Raw genomic sequence first — 23,350 nt, forward strand, 5'->3', positions numbered from 1 at the left:
AGGACTGTAACAGAGCTTCCTTCTTATAGGAGCTATGTTCGATGTGTAAAAAGTATTCCATAAAGTACAGCAGAATTCTATAAAACTTGCATCAAGACTACCAATTTAATACTGGGAAGTTTTAAACAAAAATATCATTCTAAGAAAAAAAAAATGTACACCAGAGTGAATTTATGCTGATAGGCTTTTTTAATAACAGGGTTTATAAAAAGCATGTGGGAATATCTATATTATACTAACATATATGCACACACTCAAACCCCATTTTGGGTTTAATCTATTCCAGTACCACCTTAGCCAAATGTATCAGATGATATATCTAAAAAAAACCTAACCTAAAACCACCCCAACAAACCCACCACAGGGAACCTAAAAGAATGGAAATAACAGTCAAATGTTAATTTTTAATTACTGGATGATTTTGTCACTGCAGAAACTTCTCAGATTAATTTACATTACTTCTTACAAGCATAAAAGTCAGTCTGATAAGTAAGACTGCACCAGCATGCAAGCGGCTGATTTCTGTTATTTGTACCATGTGAGATTTGGCAACTCCCACAGCTTTCCTACCTGTAAGAATGGGGATAATATCTGCCTTTTTTATAATGGGAACCCCTCTCAAAATCCCTATAGGTCACTGCAAAATCACTGAAGTCAAAGTATTGGTACAGTGTATTTGTTGGCAAAAGAGGTTTATTGAATGCTGTACCTTATTTTGGTTATGAAACATTAACAGGAATGGAAATTATCAATGTGTACCAATGGGGAAACAATCTCTGAATGCAAACATTGTTGTTCAGCTCCCCAGCTGATCAGACTTGACAGAGCTTCTCTGAAACCCATGGAGCCATGCCAATTTAAACCAACTCAGGATATAGCCTTGTATTTAATAAGTTTCACATGTCTGATGTTTTAATAATGCTCTGAATGGTTAGCTATCCAGTGATAATGCTGCGGCTATGTGCATTCAGCCCATTATAGTCTATACCCTACAGATGCACTTTCATATCTTCTCCCTATCCAACTTCAGCTCCCACTGTGAAGAGCAGCAGAAGGCTCATTTGAAAAGAAGTGAAATAGAACCAGGTAGATTAAACTAAATACCTCACACATAAAAAGTATTAAACTTTATCAAGCTTGTAAAAAACACTATCAACCAGATACTTTAACACACAGAAGACACATGATAGGTGCTACTCACCAGTGACTTAGAAGCTTATTGGACTATTCCTGCATTGGTAAACTGATAAAAAAGCAAAGACTGCCAAGAATCCCACAGCTTGGGACACTATATCAACAAAAAAATATTTTTTTTTTACATTCTTTACTGCAAAAATTAGAGAAGCAAACACAAATACACATTAACAGACAGCTCTGTTCCTTTTAGTACAACCAGAAACAAATAGCAATGGCCAGCCATGTGGCTCCCACACTCAAAGCCAGAATAGGGAAGAGTCAAAAACATCCTTAAAAACTTGAAGGATTTTTAGGAGATTTTTATTAAACAGATAAAATCTCTATGATTAAAATGTCATTAAACATTACATTTTTCAGAGTAATGTGAAGGTTTTCATTGAGTAACTAATGATCTTTTGTCCAGAGGGTTCTTAGTCTGGAGGGGCACTTTATTTGACCACTTCAAAATCCACAGTAACACATGTATAATGTTGCACATCTTCCAAAAGTTCTGGAGTTGAAACACCCTAATTCATGTCACTGGCTATACACTCATCAACACACTCTAGTTGAAGCCAGCCTTTAAGACTGGGGAAGCCACATAGTGCAGAAGTTACATTTACCCACTTGTTCAACAGCATTAACCACACACAGCACTTCCATCCCTGTTCACCAGATACCGTGCTGGTTAAAGCTAACTGCCTGTGTGGCAGTAGCTGATTATGGCCTCTTGCAGGAAGGAGAGATGGGTACAAAACCTCTGCACAGCCTGAAGGTTTGGCAGGCACTGCCTTCTACAGTGGGCCATGAAAACACGACTGCTTTGGCCGCTACCTCAATAAAGAGACTCTCACTGATATTAATGGGAGACATTTCAGCAACATTTAGGACCTCTTATTGTGAGGACAGTATCTCCCAGAAGCCTCTCCTCTGGGAAAAATTTCCATTAAAGAATAATCCCAGCTATTTCTAATTAATATCTGAACAAACCATTAATGGTTTAGATTGTCCAAGTAATCAACTTCTATTAAAAACAACTTTAAGGTACTTTTTAGAAAAATCCTACACACTTTCTTGATGTAAAATTAAGAAGTCTATGCACACATTTTTTGGCAATTACAGCACATCCCTGACTTCATTTGCAGACCTGGTATTTCTTGTCAGGGGCCAAAAGACACAATGCGATACACACTTCCAGCAGATGTCAACAAGTGCACAACAGTTCGCAAGTTCAACTAGAATATTCTAAATGCACACTGACCAGGCAGAACTCACCAGGAAGTGAAGTGAAGGAAGTGGCCAAATGGGCCACCTAGGACAAGGAGCTATTGTTATGGAATGAGTTTAAAGTTGGTATTTATAAAAAAAAAAAAAAAAAAAAAAGTGGCCAGCAGAAAAATCCAGAATTAATTAATTAGAATCAGTATTTGCACAAGACCTTGATTTTGTCTTTTGAGGACTTCAGAAAACTGTTTACACTTCTGGCACATTACATATATATTATTTTTCCTTTTCTAAATTTTTTTTTAAAAAAAGCTTAATTTTTGAATTTTCTTTTCTAAAAAGGGAGTAAGTTTGGGAGCATATATTACAAAAAACTACTGAGAGAAACTTCTGTTAACAAAGCCCTGACTATACATACTTCCCTAACAAATCCCTTTGACAGATTCCACGTTGACAATCAAACAACATGGAAAACTGATGCCTGGTTGTGGAGATCATTAAAGATTATTTGGCATGCTCATTTAACCCTAAGTTTTTGACCCAAGTCTACTCACAATAAATAGATGATGTATAACCACCTATGATACTTCCAAACGGAAAAACTACTCCTTGAGTTATTCTGTAATCTTACTTACAAGAAAAGGCTGAATAGGGAGATAAGCAGAAATCAGTCAGTCCCCACTGAAATACAGCTTCAGACATAGCTGCATTTCACTATAGTGCGTGAGCAATCCTTACAGACAGCATAGAGTGCCTTTTGCTTTGTGTACTTTTAACAACGAAGTGCAATATATAATAGTAAAGATGAAATCATTATATATTCTGCATAAGACTGAATGTACAGCTTTCATCCTTAATTTAAACACTAATTAATTCTAGTAAGTCGGGGAGGAATTTGGCTCTCAGTACATTTAATGAAAATGCACACAAATAACCTTACATTAATTCTTAACTCTGCATATTTAGCTATTCAATCATTTTATTTCATATACAAGCTACTCTAAAAACCTCAACACTTTATGGACTAAAGCTCCCCTCACCCAGTGGCAACGAGCTGAGCGTACACAGATTCAGTCTGGGGTCACTTACAGGGGCTGTTTCTCCATAAGAGTCACGTAGACCCCAGTAACAAACTCTTTTTATTAAGTTTTCTTGGAAGTGGTTAGACCTTAAGGCATAACACTGCAGAAAACTCATGTTTCATCAGTTTTGTGGATAAGGGATTTCATTCTGGAGCTATTAATCAGGCGCTTTGCACAAAGTCATTCAGAAAAAGTGAAGGTGAACTTGTCCTTTTTCTATAAAAATATATAAACACATCTTCCCTCTCCCCAGTCCAGCTGTGAATCAGAGGGTAACAACCTACAGCTCCTACCAGCTACTGCCAGACTTCCAGCCTAACCAGTGCAGGCTGCTCCTTTCACATAGAGTCCCATATTCAATAACCTACACGTACAGAAACATGGCAGCTGTTAATAGAAAAGCTGTGCTAACGTACTATAATGTAAAGTCTGCCTGAATACAGCTCAATGCAAGTATAATTGTAAAACAGTCTGGTATAATTGGGAAACAACTTTTAGAATCTCTATAGCCTGGAGTTTCTCTCTGAATTGAACAATGTTTTCTCAGGAAACAGACCTTCACAAACAGTACTATTGCTTCTGCATGACTTACCTTGCATGTCAGAGTGATTTGCAAGCTTAACTAATTTAGAGATGTAAGTAGTTTATCACTGCACATTTAAACAATCAAAGAACACTTATCAAGCAAAACAATATTTGGAAATCTAAGGCTACCACAAAGCCAGTTTGCATCATTAAAATAAAGTCTATCAATTCAATAAACATGAGAAACAAATTATGAAGTCCTCCCTACACAAACAATAAGACTTTGCAGGAGGGAAATCCCTGCTTTTCATGCTGTTCCCTCTATTCAAAGTCCAACTATTTCTAATGGAAATTTTGTTTGCTATGGAGATTATGATTCAGCCTTCTTTTTCAATCACCAGCACATCAGCATACTTACAGCAAGTGCATAGATTTAGAGGAGGGTGTGAAGCTCTCTTTAGAGTTTAATACTCAAGGATGCATACATTTTTAAAAGTATCCCATGAGCTAAGAGGAAGTAAGAGCAACTTCTAAGCCAAGGCTCTGAAGTCTGAGCTCCCAAATTAATTGAAGCATACCAATGCTGGGGTATCAGAAGACAAGCTACAGAATGAAATGCTGACGACAAACAAGATGCACCTGACTTTCTGGAATGGGAAATTCTGGTATAGGTGAACTCTAGCAACAGGTAAAATGAGCAGGCTGTTACCTGCAGTACAAGCTGCTGCCAGGCGGTTGCCAGTGGCTGACCATTGCCAATGTTGCAAATGCTCATTCGGTCTGCTGGCTGATTGGCACGCTCAAGTTGCAAGGAGACATTGCGTCGCTCTTCCTCAAGTGCACGGGTAAGCCGCTCGAAACGAGCTTCTTGCTCTTTAACAGATGCTAAAATGCTGGCAGCAGACCTGATATCATAGTCATCCATGATTGTTTTCAAATGCTCCTGCCTGTTAACTGACCAGGGCAAACGGAAAGGGTTAGGTAAAGGGGTGGGGAGGGCACAGGTCAGAGGTTAAAAATAAAAATGCACATTGTTAGTCACCCTGCTAAAATACTGTTCACTCTAAGAAGCAAACTGCAGTGCTCTATGAAAAGACTTCCTTTCCATCCATTTGATTTGATTTTAAATTAAAAGTAATTAATCCAAGGCTTCTCTGTTCAAAAAAGAAGAAAACCCACACGCTCACCTTGGAGAGAATTTATATTTAATTCCTTTGATCTTTTTGCTAAAATTGCTCTGACAAGGGTTTTCATCCCTCTTGCAAAGCTAATTTCACTGTGCAAATAATAATGTACTTAAATATATAAAAAAAGATACGGCTTTGGAGGGAGTGAGGAATACAATCTTTCTCACTATAGACACCTTGAATTTTTGTCTTTAACAGCATAAGTGAGAAGTTTAACATTTTTGAAGACAGAAACTTCATGGTACAAGAAAACAGTTGTGTCCATTTTTTCCAAGTGAATGGAACACACACACCCCCCACCCCCACCCCAATTTAGCAGACAGTAGCTGAAAATAGTTTTTGTTTTTAAATTATAGGAGCACACTGTAATATGGAAAATATTTTTAAATGCAGAGAGTGCAATTGCAGTTGAAATGTGCTTGATGATTTCAGCATGGTAGCCAATGAAACAGTCCTTCATGCAGCTGTTCGCTAATAATGCAAATGAAAAAGCCAAAATCAAACATCTTACATGGAAAGCACACAGGACTGCTTGTCTCTCAACACAGGAAAAAGAAGAACTCAGAAACCAGCTAGAGGGGATATATCTTCTGCCTTATGTCTTCTCTAGCAGGGTTATGAAGTATTCAGTTTAAAGGCCCATCTCCATCTATGTGGTGCATGCAGCAAAACTCCCCACTGATTCCACAGATCTATAATGTGAACATCATTTAAAATCTTTTCATAAGTGTATAAAATCAGCAACATAACAAGCTTAAATGGTGGCTTCAACAGAACTCTTTCACTAAAGCTAAATGAGTAACCAGTTCGCTACCATTCTACTATACTTAGAGCACCTCTGAGATGAGCAGAGAGGCAGAATTTTCTTCAGCTCTTGTAATTCAAGAACAGTTCATATTCTGTGCTGAGAGTTAAGTCCCTAGAAACTGTCCCTTGATGTGCAAATCAGGAGTGATTCTTCCTGCTGCCAGAGATTCTTTGTTTTCCATCTATCAACAAGGATTTCCACGAGTACCGATAGTACCAAACCCTGGTCTCCTGAAGCTTTGCATTTCATCGTTCAGTGCCTTTAGATGATGCACACTCTTGACTGATGTGTTTTCCATGACTCTTACATTTATCAGGTCTCTCTCCTGTGCTGATTCTTTGGCAGGTAATGATAATGTGGTCATATACTATTATGTTCCCAAAAGAGAGATATTAATAGATATTAAGCTGCATGTTTTCAGGCAGTTTGTTGGAAACTCCTAAGCAGGCCTGAGGTCTCTCTTCTTTTGTCATAAGTGCTTGAAATCATCCAACAGGCCCAAAAGACACTGGGGCAGAAGTAACAGACCCAAACCCAATGACATACACCTTGATTTCATGGGAAATAACCTGCCAGTAGCTCTGTGGTTCATTGTTAACTCCTAGGGAGTTGCTGTTGAATCAGAGTGATATGAAATCACACTGGAAACAGTCTGAGGATTACTAACGTATTAGTTTCATGTTTACATATAACCATGATTTGAGCCTTTCATGTTTTCAGACCAGTAAGCAGAAGTGACTTTTCTCATTTATGCATTGATTTATCTTCTATTGAGATTCTGAAAGAAAACCAAAAACCACTGAAGGGTTTTCCAGATGTCACAAACTAGTCAAATATAGACCAAGCTGTCAGCTTCAGAGACCTTCCACTCCAAACTTTGTTTTGTTAGATTACTGAAAGCCTATAAAACCTTCAGAGAGTACATTGGTTTCTGCAAAAGAGAATCACAACCATCTAAAAGGATAGTGTGACTCACGGGAAGTCTGTATAACGCAGGACAGGACTGCGTGACTCACCTGCTACATCTCAGCATGATTTAGCCCTGGCACAGCTACACATAAACACAGCCAGACTTTCTGAACCTAAGCTGGCTCATGGGCAGCCAACTTGCATGTTTCTGCTTTTGTGCTTCCCTGCTTTGCACAGATGGAGACAGCTCTGTTTGTCGTCTTTCCTCCCAGTAGTGCAGACATGCTCACAGACTCCTTAAAGGGAGTGTGAAAGAAGTGGGACTTCACAGACCCAGGCAGTAGAGTCCTATTTTGGGAAAAACTTACACAGGGGTTGGGGTGGGGGGCATTTCTAACTATATATTCTTAAAGACAGCTACCTGGTTACTAATTATCACTGCCCTTACGGTAGAGTAGAGGAACAGCCTGACTGACACACCGATCCAAATACACCCCAGATGAGGGGATGCTCCTGGCCCAAGAAAAAATGATTGGGCCAGGGATTAATGAATGGAGACAGACTCCTTATAGGTGCTGCAGAGCAGGAACTCAAGTATCCTCAATCACTCCTGGCAGGGGCCCATCTTTCAGGCAATTCACTGTCTGCAGCTAAAACAGCTCTTTCTCACATGTAACAATGATATGACATAGCCATTGTCTTTTGGGGGCCCAAGAGGCTGGACACTTTTAAGGACTAATTTTCAAAACTGAATCAAGTAGGGATGTAGGAAGAAGGTAATAAGATGTAAACTACAGTAACTAAAAAACCAGGTTCCCTTTAGACTATATAATGCAAGTTTCTGTTCTAAGGAAAAGCATTACCAATAGCGCATGAAAAAATCGAGAAGCACCTCCTCTAATACAGATTCTGAAGCAGTAACAGCTTTAATAATAAAAGTCACAGTTGATGACTGAGCTGGTATATAACTTTCAAGTCACATTCTCAGAATGTGACAAAGATCCCATTCAGAAAATCCTTAATGAGCTATAAGCCCTTGATGCCACACATGAGAGAACCTAGAAAATTTGGGTTCTATAAATGGTACAAATCTCTAGAGAGCTACAGAGATCTCCATGCAGAAAATATAATGTTAACCTCCTTACATCCATAAATATTGTGCTTCTTTTCTCTGTGCAAAGAAAAACACAGGCAGAAAATAAACTGTATAAATTTTCAGATGTACAATTAGTGACCATAAAAATCCTAATTGCTATGCAGAAACAGCAACAGGACCAATAAGTGCCTTTTAAGAACTGTTGGACAAAGACAGACTTCTGCATTTCAAATGTTTTATTAGCAGATAAATACTTGCTTGCTGTTGATTGTACTCACAATTATTTACCCAGGGTTTCAACAATTTACATTATCAGCAGTCTAGACTAGAGGAGAAAAATAAAAGTACTGACTCATGAGTTAGTTACTCAGGCTGCCACTTGCAATTTGCTACCATTTGTAAATAAATTCAAGTGCATTGAAAAGGGTATAAATAAATGAAAGTATTAGACCTATAGCAGCCAGGTAAAGATTATTCCTTAGGCTGCACTTCTAAACACAGCAAATACTTGCCTACAGAGTGTCAAAGGCTACGCTGACAGCAGCAAATCTCTCTCTTGCCTACGTGACTCTAAATATATTAATGTTGCATTAGAGTTAGAGCAAAGTAGGAGAATCTGGTTTTTTTGACTGTTCACATGAAGAACTAATGCATCAAAAGGCCTCCTATAAGTCAATACAGCTAAAGTGCGCAATAAGGATGAAAATCACCCCTGTGCAAAGAGCCGAAAAGGGGGTCCTACACACTACTAATACCCCAGCTCCTGCCCAAGTTTGAAGGCTCTTAGAAACATCGACATGCCCAGGGTTACTTGGCACTCTGCAAAAAAGTGAGTTAACTCTGCATGCTAATTTTGCTAATATAGGATGTAGCTGATAGTCAAGAGTTTTTAAAAAGCCCTTGAGATTAAGAGGGGTCAAGTTCTGGGAGATTTAAGCACCTAAATCCTAACAGTCATTGAGAACCTCAAATCCCCTGCACTTTTCAAAGTATTCTGCCTGCCAAAGGCAATCAGATACTTCAGTGAGCTGCGTTTGAGGAGATCACTGTCCACCAGTCAGCTACAGAACATCACAGAGGCTTCTCTCAGTGAAAGTGGCTCTTGGGGCACACAGGAGATTTCTTGGGTCTAACAGTCTGAATACTGAGCATAGTTGTCCCACTATCACTCTCTCCCAGCCCAATCCAAGTCTACTAGGGCCTGCTGACAAAAGATGGTAATATGATGAGCAACAAGAAGCTTGTACATACAGCAAATAAGCAGCTGTAGGAGCAAACATGAAGGCCTGCAAGCATGCATGGGAACATTAGCTATGCGCTTCTACAAGGAAGAAAACCATTAGAATAAAAGCAAAAATGGGGCTTAAATAATCTGTGGAACTGAAGCATAACGCATGCTAATTATATTTTCACCCTGAAGTGCCACAAGAGATAAGTAGCATAAAATGACTGTTCTGCCCCATGCAGTATCGGAAATCATGCAGAGAAAAGCAAGCAATACACACCTAGTGGCTTACTGGGCTCTGAGTATTAGAGCTGCTCTGGCATCACCCACTAAGACTAGAGAAGTACAGACAAAGCAGGAGAGCAGCCTCAAGCAGAACCAGCTGCAAGAGAGAGGAAATAGAAGACAGTTAGTTAATAAGGTATATTACAGCCTCTTCTGTACAGTCATCTCCCTGGATCTCCTCACTATGTCGTGTAAATTATTTATTATACTGTTTTTCTCCTAACTTGGAGGAAGAAGAAACAATATTCAGAGAAGCCAGTCCTAAGGAAAAAAAAACACCTGGTTTATCTGATTTGTTACCAGTGATGAATACTTGCATGTTCCCATAAGACTTACTGTTAATGACCTAAATCAGGAAAAACTCTGGACTGGAATGAGGATCTTGAATGTTACAAAACTGGATATTGTAGCCAAACATTTTAAACCACAGAAACATAACATGATGCTCTCAGAAATTAATTATTTAGGCACACAATTTTAGGCCCCATGTCTGATGTATGAGCCCCCGAAGATCGTTTCATAGACACCTGTTAGGGTACGTTCATTTCCAAAAGATGCACACTGCACAGTGGCTTACAGCCACTTTGTTGGGTCTACCTGTCTGTAACCTAATCCTATATGAAACCCAAGTGAAAGTAGGTTTTGGGATATTAGGTCATCTGTGTAGCTCTGCAAATCTCCGACTTGTTTTGTCTTAAAACATTTAGCACCAAAACTTCTCTGGGTCAGCGACTGCAAATTTAGTACCTGTTTTTGCTGGAGAATGTACAGAACAGAATCCATTTCGCAAAGGCATGGTTCTGTGAAGCAGTATATCCAGTTTTAAGCTACTACCACATCAAAAATGCTGCAACCACATGGCATGAAATGCAGAGCCAGTACAAACTCACTTTGCTGGTTCAAATGTTTTAGAACATTTTCAGAGCGTAATTTTGCCCCAGCAAATTTTATGCTTGACCAGGTACTGTCTGCCTTCCTGAAGCCAGCATAAACACAATTTCTTGTGTTTCAGCCAAGTTACCAGAAATATGATCCTTTCTTTGCATGGATCCAATCTCAAAGGGCACAGGACCATCACGCCAGAAAACTTGTTTTTCTTAAACTAACAGAAGTAAATTTTATGCTCAAAACTTACTAGATATAACAAAATGGTGCAAAGATATGCCCAAAGATGAAAGTCAGGAGGCAGAATGAGAGAAAGACTAATTCTCAAGTAACTGACCAGAGGGAATAAATTAAGGATAATTCAGTTTCTACAGACAAAAGGCAACACTTTGGAAAATAAAATATTCTTTTTTATATAGAGATGTATTTATATATATATATATATTACACATAACAAATTCCAAATAAACTGCTTCTCAGACCTTATTGCAAAATCTATCTTAAGCCTGGCTCCTCTCGTTGCTGCTCTGGTTGACTGAGTTCTAATTTGAACCTTACGTGACAATCTCCACCAATGAATAGCAATGAGGAATTCACAAAGAAAGCTATTTCAATATAGTTCTCTCATAGGCACAGACAGACATACTGTGTGTGTGTCAAAAGAAACAAAAAAAAAGCTGGTCAGGGTTTTTTTGTTCCTTTGGACAGAAGCAGTCTGTGAAACAAGGCTTAAACTAGGGAAGGAACAAGAGCAGAGGAAATGCTAACAGGAAAACCCCTTGAGAAGGAACTTTGGATCTTAGGGACACAGCAATGAACATTGCAGCCCACCAGTTCTATTATTGCAGAAAAAATGTCAGTGTGTAATATTTGAGGTTTTACATCAGTAGGAAGTTTCATCCAATCATCCATCAGGAATCATTTTGTAGAAATAACTCTGCAAACAAATTTGCAGAATATCATACTCTGATCTGGGTTAGGCAACACCAGCAAAAGAATTCAAACACACATACATCTTTGTACGCATAATACAGTTCCAACACTTCACTCACTACAGAACTGGCTCTGGTCAGCAGCACTATAGGATCTCCAATCTTACCATAAGTGTTCCCAGTCCATTTAAAAATTAATACTTTAATTAACCTCTTAGTTAAAAGCACTGAAATCATATTGTATTAACTTACAAAAGACACAGTTCTCAGCAAAAAAGAATACAGAATTTTCTTATATCTAATACAATCTCTCTTGTGGATTAACCGTGCATGTTTTAATGACACCAGTTGTCTTTCCACAGTTTCCCTTCAGTAACGATTCCTCACTTCAGCAGTTTGCTACTAGGAATTTTTTGGGTTTTTCTTCCAAAATTTCATGCAGTGTTTTCAGGGCATGGTGATACAGTGTGCCTACATAGCTTTAATTATACTGTAGCTTTATTTCCCTAATAAGATACATTTCAATTGTTATACTGTACTCCCAAATGGAAAGGAAAATAAATTAAGAGCAATACAGAACACCTTTCTAACAACTGCATACATATAGTACCATAAATAATTCAGTAATGCATTAAACTTCAAATTGAAATATTTTTACAAAAGCAAATTTTAAAGTAAATGTTTTAGTCTGTGATTACTTTTACCCAACATAAAAAAATTTCCATTTCTCCTTGGGATTTATCATTTATAGACCAGAACAGCATAACGGCACCTTTCTGAAGCAGAGCTTTTGCTCTCCAGGACCTAAGAACTTGTCTACACTGAGTAAGCTGAACTCTTCCATCACAGAGCACTCATTATGCCACACTTCCTTCAAAGATCAGTGTTTGCGTTAATTAAGCATAAAACAGCACAGGAGAAGTGGCATCATGTTACCTCACACCTACTGAGTGTCCACAGTAGGGTTTAATGGGGTATGTGATAGTCCATAAATTCACACTGTGCACTGTAAATTCTCTGTGTAAACAAGCACTCCCCATATATTCTCAAATGAATGTCTAGGCAGAATAGTTTTTTTAAAAATCTTGTAAATATCAAAAGACTGAACAAGGTAGAGATGGTTGAATTCTGACTTCAGTATGTGTCTGCTGAATTCGGATGTAACAGAATCCCTTGCTATTGTTCTATCTCAGTAAGTGTTAACTCTGACAACTCAGCCAAGATCATGAAAATATCAGCATCATTAATACTTTAGTTGGGTAGCATTTGGAAGACAGCACTCCCCCCCGACATCCCGTATAAGAAGCCAAGTCTGAAGTAACCAGTTGAATGATGTGCACAAATCTCATAGAAAAATTCAGAATATTTCTAGGATTTCAGCAATTTGCTTAATATTGCACATTATAATGAACAGGCCTATGTTTACATATCCCCAGAAACTCTTATATTTTCCTTTATATTTTTTCTTTTTCTGTAGAAATAAAATGCAGCTTGGAAGTTAAAAGCTAGAATGAGCAAGATCATACTTTGCTATCTCTTTTAGAATATGAATAGTAAATTTGCTGCTTCTTGAACCTCTGACACCTTTTCTTCTGCCTTGGAACTTTCGAAACATGATTGCTACCAGCTTGATTAGTTCATAGGCTGATCACTTTAACACCCTAGAACACATGTCATTGCATCCTAAAGCTGCTGCATGTCATTGATTTTTCAAAGGTCTCTCCCACTGAAATCAATAAGGAGTTCTACTTAAAAATAATGGATTGCACTTTGTGGTCCCTCTCTGATTCATGTATATTCAGGTTTCCAAGTATTCTCATAGCTGCTCTTAGCAGAAGCTGTATGTACCAAGCTCCACCACTTCCTCTGACCCCAATCTTATTCTCACTGACATCAATACACACTTTAGCTGCTGTGCTTCTACTGTGAGCAGAAACAATCTGTGCAAACTTCTATTGAGTAGAAAATTCCACTATAACCATTTTACTAGAATACTGTCTTCCAAGCAGCTAGGAAAAAGAAAACCTCAAGCAGCTTATGTGACTGCTAGATAGTATCAGGCATTAAATTAACTATCAAGGCATTGTTGTCTGCATAGGGTTGTATGGATGGACTGTGTCTGATGTAATTTTCAACAGAAATACTTCCTTTACTGTAGAGGCTACCTTGCAAGCAGAGCCACCAAAAATCAATATATCTATTCTTAGAACAGGGCTATTTCAATGAGAAAGAGAAAAAGATAAAGATCAAAAGTAGCATAGGTCATAACTTCGCTCCTATTTCTTCCCCTAGTATTTTAAAGCTTGGCTTCATTAATATACAATCCAATTTGGCCAAGAATAAGCCAATCACATCAACAAACTGTTATATACCTTATGCAATTACTTCCACAGAATACTTAAAAGATTTCACTAAACAATATACAAGTATCCTCATTTTCCTTGGCTTCTAGATGTTTTGAGTTTTGGTAAAAGGGCTTCCATTTTAAGAGAAAAGCTACTGACAGGAATGCAGTTTGAAACTGTCTGTATGTGAGGAACTACAGCTGAGAACAGCCATATATTTACAAGCATTAAATCTCCGTTTCACAAAACAGGAACAAGAGACTCAGTGGGTAGGCAGCAATTTCCATAGCCAGACCAGTTTTTCATTGGCAAAACGGAGTAACTGAAATATTACAGCAAGGCTGGAAAATCCTGCAGATGGTCATAATAATTCTTTTGTAAAAGATACTATTGTGCTATCTTCTAACAGATAAAATAAATAACAAAATGGCAAACAACAAAGATCAGGTCAGCTATGCAGCTAGGTACACCAACAGCCTGACTCATCTATTCCAAATACTACAATAACGGTGTCAGTAGACAGTGTATTTAAACTAACTGCCATTAGTTAGAAAATCATCATTTCACTACACAGTTTGAGAGAAGAGGAAAAAAAAATCCAACTGTGACCCCACAGAACAGTGAGTGTTTAAACTCAGCAACAGATGTGTCAAATGACTTATCCCAACCATGAGGAGTTAATTGGTGCTATAAATAGTACTCTGCAGACAAAAAAAAAAAAAAAAAAAAATCCACTTAATTCTTGTATCCAAAGCACACAATCTAGCTTTGCTTATCAGTAAAACTATTTTCCTTTAAAGAAGTGGGCTTGGGTGTTTTACATGCAGATTAACACAGAGAGATAATTTGATTTCAGGCTATTGAGAGATTTCCTTCCTTTTATGTTTCAGAAGAAAAGGGCTGCATGCAGCTAAATGAGATCCATAGATTACAGTAGAAGAAAGGCTAATAAAACTGCACAGCTACATTCCTGGGTAATAACAAATGTTTTTTAATTCTAGGGCTCGAATCTCAGGGTTTATGAGGGCATTTCCAATTACGACTTTTAAGATTAATGCAAATAAATGCATCAAAAGGAAACAGATCTTTTAACCCATCTGAATCAAATACTTAATATCTCCCATAGCATTTTATGCCAATAAACAAACCGGCATTGCTAGGAAAAAAAAATTTAAAATCACAGCTCTGAAGTGTTCAGAGCAAGCATCCTCCCTGTGGTTTTCTTACTGCTTTCAGAAGAAAAATCAAAACAGAAAACCCTCTCCTGTTTTTCTAAATGTGTGTCTTGTTTAACTCTCAGTCATATCTAGTGGGTTGTGTGGCTGCTCTGTTGTTCCACTAGGGAATTGAAAACATTAGTATAAACAGGAGAGAAAAAAATGTCGATAATTCATGTTTAATTCTTGAAGCTACTACATCAAATGAATTTTATTAGCTGCTTACCAACCAATCCTACTGCATTACTCTCCCATATTTCAACCTCTCTCATTACAAACAACCAGATTTCAACCTTAAATTGCTTTAAACCAGGAACAGTATCAATGAAGAGGAGATTAAAGCAATACAAAAAGAGGGAAGAAACAGAATGAGGCCCAATAGCTCTAATTCTCTCCAGTAACATCTGTCTCATTCTAAATCAAGTTTTTTTTTCACCAAGCTAAATCTGGAAGCCTGGGGCACTAAGTGAACCTACTCTGTTAGACCAAAACTGAAGCTCTGCTTTCTGCAATTGTATGTGCAGATTCAAAGATGGCAGTGATATACCCTTCACTGTTTCAGCATCTGTAAATTTAAAATGCAATCCAAGTTCATTTTACCCTTGTAAGTTTAGGATGGAATCCAAGTTTGTGCTGACTAACACCACAGCTTTTTAGTGTTACAAAGCAAGCATGTATTTGAGAACTAATAAATAATATCTGAGCAAAATAAAAGTATTTAGCTCATCTGATGTCTTGAATAATCATCCAGTTCATGCATAAACATATAAAGGCAGGAAAAACAGATACATTTTAATGACAGTCTCAGAGAGACTCATCATTCTGTATGATGGATTTTGGCACGTAACACCTCAACAGAACAGTCTTAGTTACGCAGCACAAAAATGTCCTGCTCCAGAGCGTTGCTGCCTGCTTGAGGGGCTGAAACAGTATCACAAGAACTGCCAACTTCTCTTTTTTCAGGTGCAAGACACTGCTGAATCTTCAAAGCAGAAGTCTTTATCACTCAGAAGCATTTTCTATCCTATTAGCCAAGCATACTGGCTTCTTTGGGGTTAAACTGACAGTCAAAATAGTCTTCAGAGAATAATGTTCAGGACATGTCTTATTCATATCACTGGGTAAATCAAGATGCCACAGTAACCCCATTGATTAGTCCAGACTCAAGCGTTCTTCACTCATTTAGATCTTGCATGAAACAGAAATGTAGTGCTGTACTTAGTCTGCAAAGTGTTACATTCATACATTTATCAAAAATTATTTTTATTACATCACTGCAAGTAGCAATTTTCACAACTAAGATTCATATCTTTATTATAAGAGCTTTCTATTCATTGGCCTGTAGCTCTATCAAAATTTAAACATTTGGGCTGAAGTTTTCCCTGGTAGATATTTCCTTCAGGCTGATTTTCTCTTTTAGGAAAACTTCAGTTAGAATAATTTGACTGTTTCTCGTATCAGTTAGGGAAATTTTTGTGCAACTTTCTTCCATTAGTGGCTCCAAAGACACGGTCAAGCAGCTTGCTATCAGTCAGCCACCCTACAGCTGCCAGCACAGTACAGGGATGCGGTGTCTCCTTTCTGCTCTGTATGAAGGTGGCAGAGGCCACCACAGCCTTGGAACTGGCAACATACCAACACCCATACTGAACCCCCAGGGGTTCCCCCTTTTCCCTACCCCTCTTCTCCTGCTTATGAAACCTATTCTGAATTTGACCTCATCATAAGCCTCCATTTCAACTGGACAACTACCACATATAAACTACATCTTCTGTGCTGAGGTTGACTCTGATCTGAACATCAGTAAGAATTGTGGAAAGTATTGGATTTAGGGGGTCACTATCAACTGTCTTTTGGACGGATCATTTTCTTCCACATGGCTATAGTTAGACACTGACCTCACCCCTTCCAAGGCTATCCTACTTCTGTATCTTTGACTAAATCTTAATACTTTTTGTAGCTTATATCACCCATCAATATTTCTTCTTTCCAGGAATGCACTTATCACTAGTGTCTAATTACAGTTATTTGGAAGCAGAAATATTTCTTCCAGATCACTGAAGATCTGCTCCAAGAACCAACTTTCCATTCAAATGTCCCTTTTTAATAACCATTCTGCTGTTAACTGTGCTGAGTGGGAAAAATAATAATTTTGCTTTAACTGTCTACCCACTTCAAATATTTAAAATAAATTCCCTCTATTATATCAAAATGAAAATCCTGCACTGTATAAATAGGAAAGTATTCCAGGTATAATAAACACTTTTAAATCATTTCATTAAGACTATATAAGTAACAGAGGTAAGTATTCAGACAGTAAATACAATGTAAACTCTGTTGAGAATCCTTCCTACAAACAGCTTTCAAATTTTAAATGGGCTATATACACTTTCAGTTTTGACATATAAGGGACAATGTTTAATCTAAAAATTATCAAATGAAAATTGAAAGAACTCACAAAAATCAGTAACATGATACTTGTTATTCAGAGGATTATTTTTGAAGAATGCTTGGCTAAAACTATAATCCACCTACACTGAGAAAAATAAAGCAGTACACAGAAGAGAGTAATATTTCACAAAAAAACCCAACAGAGTACTTTAATATTTAATCCCATTATTCACCACCAAGCCCCCTGATTTAGAACAGACACACCAAAGTATTGAGGTGAATTCACAGCAGCTGAAAATGTTTGTGGTCATTCTCTAAGCAACCAGAGAACTGGCCTTTTGATCTCAAGAAAGACCAAGACATAGTTGGCAGGGAGGGATTGGAGAGAGGAAGATATCTTAAAAGTATGACCCTTACTGCAGAAAGAGGTGGGATGCAAGGCATAACCATAGCCTTTAATCTAGCTTGTTCAGGTACAGCAAAACCTTAGGAAAGCACGAGCACAAACTGAGAACAGGATAGGAAGCGAATGCTTAGAGTCCACCTGCTGTAAATGTGGCCGTAGGAAGAAGTCACACAGTAAGAGACATTCCCTGCTCTGTCAGGGGTAGAATGAAACTAAATGACGATTTCCATGGTAGAAGAAGAAGGAAGACATGGATTGGAGATGGTGTGAAGCCACAAAAGAGAAAATTGTCATCCCTGTTTTCCTCAGCTAGCACTTGAATTTTACCCTTGCCAGTGCCTCAGCTCCCAACACAATACAGAATTACAGAGGTTCTTGTCCTAGTTTCACAGTTCTAAGATTTATCATGGGTATTTCCTTCTTTCTGCTCCTCAACCATTCTACCACTATTTTAAAACAAATTTTAGTGGGCCTTCAATAACATGCAAATGAATGATTTCTGAGAGGTGTAAAGATAATTTAAAAAAATAAAAGGACAATGATTTAAGAACATACATAATGACAAAGCAGCAAAATACTCAAGAGACTTGGTGAGCAACTACAGAAACACAATACCTTTTATAGTGTTCCCTTCTTGTAGTAGCTTTAAGATAGAAATTCTCCCTTGGTTTGATGATAACTCTGTCAAAGAAACAAAGAAACATAACAAAAAAGACATTTTTATTCCATCCAGGGCAAGTAGGAAGAGGGGATCATTTTAAAATAATTGATAACATTTACATAATACAGTGGAAATCTATTGGTTGTATCTCCCCTTGGTTTCCCTTCCCTTCCTGAGTCATGCTGGTGTACAAAAAAAGTGTTGCTTCCAACATCTATTCCACCATCATCTGAAACCCCAAGAAAATCCCATAGGACTGGAGTATAGAAAGTAAACTCCAAAAGAAGAGCTTGTTTGGCTAACTAGCTATTCCAATCCTCTTCACTTCTGTCCCAGTGCCAGCCATATGTGCATATATCAAACGTTTCCAAACTTAGAATTTAATCCAATATATAATTTCACATTGATTCACAGATTTAAAAGCCAAAAATGTTTCCTTCATGACCATACACCACAGCATTTTCAGTCATCCAGGTCTAAATACCATCCAGTGCCTCTAAAAATGTCAGCTGTGGCTACATAAATACACCTCATCCCATTTGACATTTTTTCTTCTAGCAGCAGGAAATAAGAGAAATTAGGGCAGGAAGACATTCACCTTTGAAATTCACCATAAAGAGCTCAACATTTTTCAACATCTCATTTTTTGTTTGAGCTTCCATTAGTATTCCCATTACAGCATTTTTTATCCTAGAAATTTCTCATACAGATTACAAATAGGATCCTATGTCTCCGATTCCCAGTCTCCTCCTCTCTTTCTGAGACCAAGAACATTTCAAGTAGACAATTCCTGCAGATCATCCTTGCCACTACCCTTCCACTTCCAGCTTGCAACATGGTTTCATCATTAGACTCTTCCCCTCTGCTCCTCTTTTGGCTGGAAGGTACAGTAAGGCCAAATAAATATATCAGTGGTCAGTAAGGAAAAACACTTCAACCCTGCAGACTCACTGTAACCAAACAGGTGCTAAAACAAAATTATACATCTCTGGTGTAAAATGAGGGCTGCTTTAAAGCCTAATTTCTTCTAGTTTTTGTCTCATAACAAGAATATGACTACCTCCTCTAAGTAGGCTAATTTTATGTATTTTATTAAAATATTCTCCATTTTTAAGCCAAAAATAATACATAATTTATGTTTGTCACCTGGACCAGGCAAAAGCTACTGAAAAAACACTTTGCTTGATTCTTCCTTCCTTCTTTTCCACCTATATTTTTCTTTTAGTTGATTCTGAGTCAAGAAGACAAGCAGCCTAAGGCATTTCTCTTGACTTGGGACATCCTGGGTAAGACCCAGATCCTCTATAGCCTTCAGGTATGGCTGTGGGCTATTTCACCTTCTTATCATATAATGTGGGAAGAAACTGCATTTTCCTACTTCACAAGGTCTCATTAAAATATATATATAAAATATCATGAGGTATTAGGTACTTCAGAAAATAAACACCCACACTATTACCCGTGGTGTTCTAGTGATAATCACGTTTGTATAGTCTGAAATTTAATGTTGATTATCAAGAAAAAACTACTTGTCTTTTCAATACAAATCTAATAGTTTCATTTTATTCTTTAAGCAGAATTTTTTGTTAAAACATTCAATACCTTGTGCAACCAGAAATTTTAGCAGTAAGGTAAGATAAGAATAGATGATCAAAGTAAGTCTGGAGGAGGCTGCGTTGCCAATACAACACACCCACACTGTGGATAAAACAGAGATGGGTCAGCAGAAATTGTGACAGTAATTCAAAACCACATGGGCTACCTCCTCTTGCAAGACTGGCACTATTCTACCAAGTCCTGAAGGTGACAGTCCCTAATGTGTTCTCTGGGTTATGGCAAACAACTGGATCAGCTAACGCTGACAGACCATGCTGTTCTCATCATATTCACATGGGTGCAGTCTAACTGACCAAGTGTTGGTTTATATTGTCTGATGCCAGCTGAGAGCTTCAGCCCAAAATCCTGGGAAGCCTGGAGCTTGCTGAGGCTCACAGCTAGATTGCAAAGTCCCTTTTTCAGCCCTTGGTTGCTGTGCAGTTGATAATATGACCTGTACTGCAGGGTAGTGGGACAGGGGAAAAAACCCACCAGCCTGGACCACATGACATTTAATAAAACACCTGTACTTCATTATAAAAATGCTGCTTCATTCCAGTGATATACTTTTATTGCTGATTTTAATCAAGTCTCTTACGGCTCTCAGATGAGAAAGGTGGAGAAAAACCTGTAATGCCTTTTCAAATTGCTTGTTATCTCTGACTTGTAACTAATTACCCCAGCCACACTGTTAAGAGATTCTGAGCAGTTTTATGTTTGGTTGCCAAAAAATTACTAAAAAAATGAAATTAGACAATTAGTCTCTAGCTATAATAACTAATTAAGATAAATATTTTCAGAATAAGGAACTTAACAGAACATCAAGACACTGACATTGCAAAATGCATGGGAAAGTAAAACATCTATCAGCAATTTCTTGCCATTCAGCAAGTTCCACAATTGCATCTCAACCACCATTTCGTTCTTTTCCTACTCCAATGAACATAATTAGTTATTAAAACTTTTTCTAACATGGTGAGAATGTGAGTAGCTTATTGAACTACAGGAAAGCTTAGGGACAAATTTTGATGCTGCAACATCGCAACTGTATGCGGCACTGAGATCAGTATTTTTACACAAACAGCATAATGGAATGTAATGTAGCTATCTGTCCTACCATTTTTTTTTCTAATGTCTTATTTTGCATCATCCACTAGGCCTAGACTGCCCTGGTAATACACTCATCATACTTCATCACACTTTCTTGGTCCCTTATTCAAAAAGCTTCTAAACATGCACTCAGTTCTTGAAAATTATTACTGTGCAGTCAGTTGTGTGAGCAGTCTTCGGACAGGTAAAGCATGGGTAAACCCACTGAATTCAGTGGACTTGTTTGGCCTTTGCTTCACACTGCGCTAGCCTGCTTATTAGTGACGTGGAGACAGCGTTACACAAAACCGCTGATGAAATGCATTCTGTGGCACTGCATGGATTCCTCGCCTGTGCACAGAAATAGGTGCAATTAAAACTGCCAAGTTTGAGGCAAGTAGTAAAGTCCAAAATAAGTGATAGAGACAATGAAATGGTGTGGATAGACAAGCAGACTACTTTTTAATTCAGCTGCAATACTACTATAAGCATGGACTGTAAAATCTTGCCAAAACCATGAATGAAAAGCCTTTATCTTTGGCTCCTTCTGTCACTCAAATGAGCTTCTCTCTGGCATTTGTGGCACTAAAATAACTAGTAAAGAATTTGGATGATGTAATTTATTTGGTAACAGAAAAACTACCTGCAGACTCACAGCTACAGCCCTCACCGCAGACCTACAACCCAAAATCAGCCTTAAGGAACTTTTGTTTCTCTCCCTTACAGCAGTGTATTGCAGACAGCACTTCCGTTAACAGAGTTACACCAATGGAAGAGAGACCAGTAGGAAAGAGCTCATGTGGTTCCAAGTTAAATTTGTCAGTCCTTGTTTTGTCTGTATTGACTGCAAGAAGCTCACACCCTCCAATAGTATGTTTTCCTCAGCAGCATCGTTGTTACAGATAAATCACCAGAAGTACAGGCAGAGCTGAACAGTATTCTTTGAGCTGTATTTTGCATCTGCTGTGATTTACTTACTCTTAACAAAGAGACAAGGAGATGAGGAAAAGGAATTTCTTTTCCCTAAGCTCCTTCTTCCTTCACCTTATATCCTTATTTGCTAAACTGCTATTTTATTTCACAAAAGACTGTAGGATATTCTGACTAACAACATAGTTCTGCTTTTACATAAGATATCAGATGGCAAACATGAGGTATCTACATTAATCAATTCAGTATGTGGGTATATACTCTGTCACAACTTGCATCAAAACATATGAGACAGTCATGGGAAGTGAGGTCTCTCCACTTAGAGATGTGATACAAACACAGCTACCACTCAACACACTTAACACCAACACTGTACACTCATTAATAAGTCTTTCCATCAAAAGAGGCGAACTACAAGCTGTTTGATATTCTAATATTTACACTTAATTATCTTTAGAAATTTATTTAAAGCAGCATTATTTTTGTGTTACTTATGAGCTTTGAGTTCCCTTATAAACTCCTACTCATTCTTAATTATAATGTAAATCAGCATGTTAACATCAAGCAAGCAGCCATTAACTAAACCAGCTGATACAAGCGTGGACAAAGTTCGGACAGAAGCAGTGGCAAAATGCCCAGAAAGTTACAAACGCCCTCTGAACAGCTCAGTCAACATGGATAGATACACAGACCTTTCAAAATAGATGCTCTGGGTAATAGCAGTTATTGCCAATAAATTTTATATAAATATTACAAAAGCGGTAAAGAGCCCATGCATCAGCGCACAGACATATCATAGATAAAAACTGTGGCTTTTTAAAATGTCAGGACTGAAAATGTACAACAGCCTATAAAATGTTGCTCAAGTCCTTTCATGTTAACAGTGATGTAAATCATTTATTAAGGAAATGATGGCTGAACTAATTTTGGCAAACTAGATGCACCTATTTCCTCGACTACATTAATGTGTTGATAAAGACATGGCATATTAAAGGAAAATTTATGAAATACAGAACTACAAAAGCCAGTGTATAGTCATTCCCTTCAGTGTGCTATGATACAAGCAAGTAAAATTAAAGCTAATCCTTTCTACCGAAGGAAATGTCACAGACTTTTGTGCATTTGGTAAATTAATATTTATAAGAAGCCCAGATAGTTTAGTGGTTTTAATACAGGACTAGGATTTACTCCTAAACATCAAACAGAAAAGTTGCATTAAAACTGCAGTTTCTTGATGGCCACAAACCTAAATGACAGTATTTCCAAGATTTGTTTTCCATCATGTCATACAGATTTGCAAAATCCACCAAGTAGCCATGAATTATGCATTCATAACTCTTTAAAGTTAATGCATTATATTCTTCCAATTAACAAATAATAA

At 37.7% G+C, this 23,350-nt stretch overlaps 1 protein-coding gene across 12 annotated transcripts in view; it reads right to left on the reverse strand.

The window, feature by feature from the left end:
* Window positions 1-23,350, reverse strand: part of ARVCF (ARVCF delta catenin family member) — a 291,281-nt gene that overhangs the window by 165,165 nt on the left and 102,766 nt on the right. For 7 of the 12 annotated variants that reach the window (XM_074887416.1, XM_074887415.1, XM_074887418.1 and 4 more), the window contains 3 exons: window positions 18,309-18,374; window positions 9,513-9,614; window positions 4,717-4,961 (listed from right to left, as the gene is read on the reverse strand). The exons of 1 other annotated variant lie outside the window; for it this stretch is intronic. In XM_074887416.1, the coding sequence (XP_074743517.1) occupies window positions 4,717-4,932 (216 nt within the window). In that variant the 5' untranslated portion in view covers window positions 4,933-4,961; window positions 9,513-9,614; window positions 18,309-18,374. The remainder of the gene's footprint in view (window positions 1-4,716; window positions 4,962-9,512; window positions 9,615-18,308; window positions 18,375-23,350) is intronic. 4 more of the 12 variants (XM_074887423.1, XM_074887427.1, XM_074887425.1 and 1 more) reach the window with 2 other exon arrangements.

The sequence above is a fragment of the Strix uralensis genome, chromosome 17 (assembly GCF_047716275.1).
Source record: "Strix uralensis isolate ZFMK-TIS-50842 chromosome 17, bStrUra1, whole genome shotgun sequence".
Classification (NCBI taxonomy): domain Eukaryota; kingdom Metazoa; phylum Chordata; class Aves; order Strigiformes; family Strigidae; genus Strix; species Strix uralensis.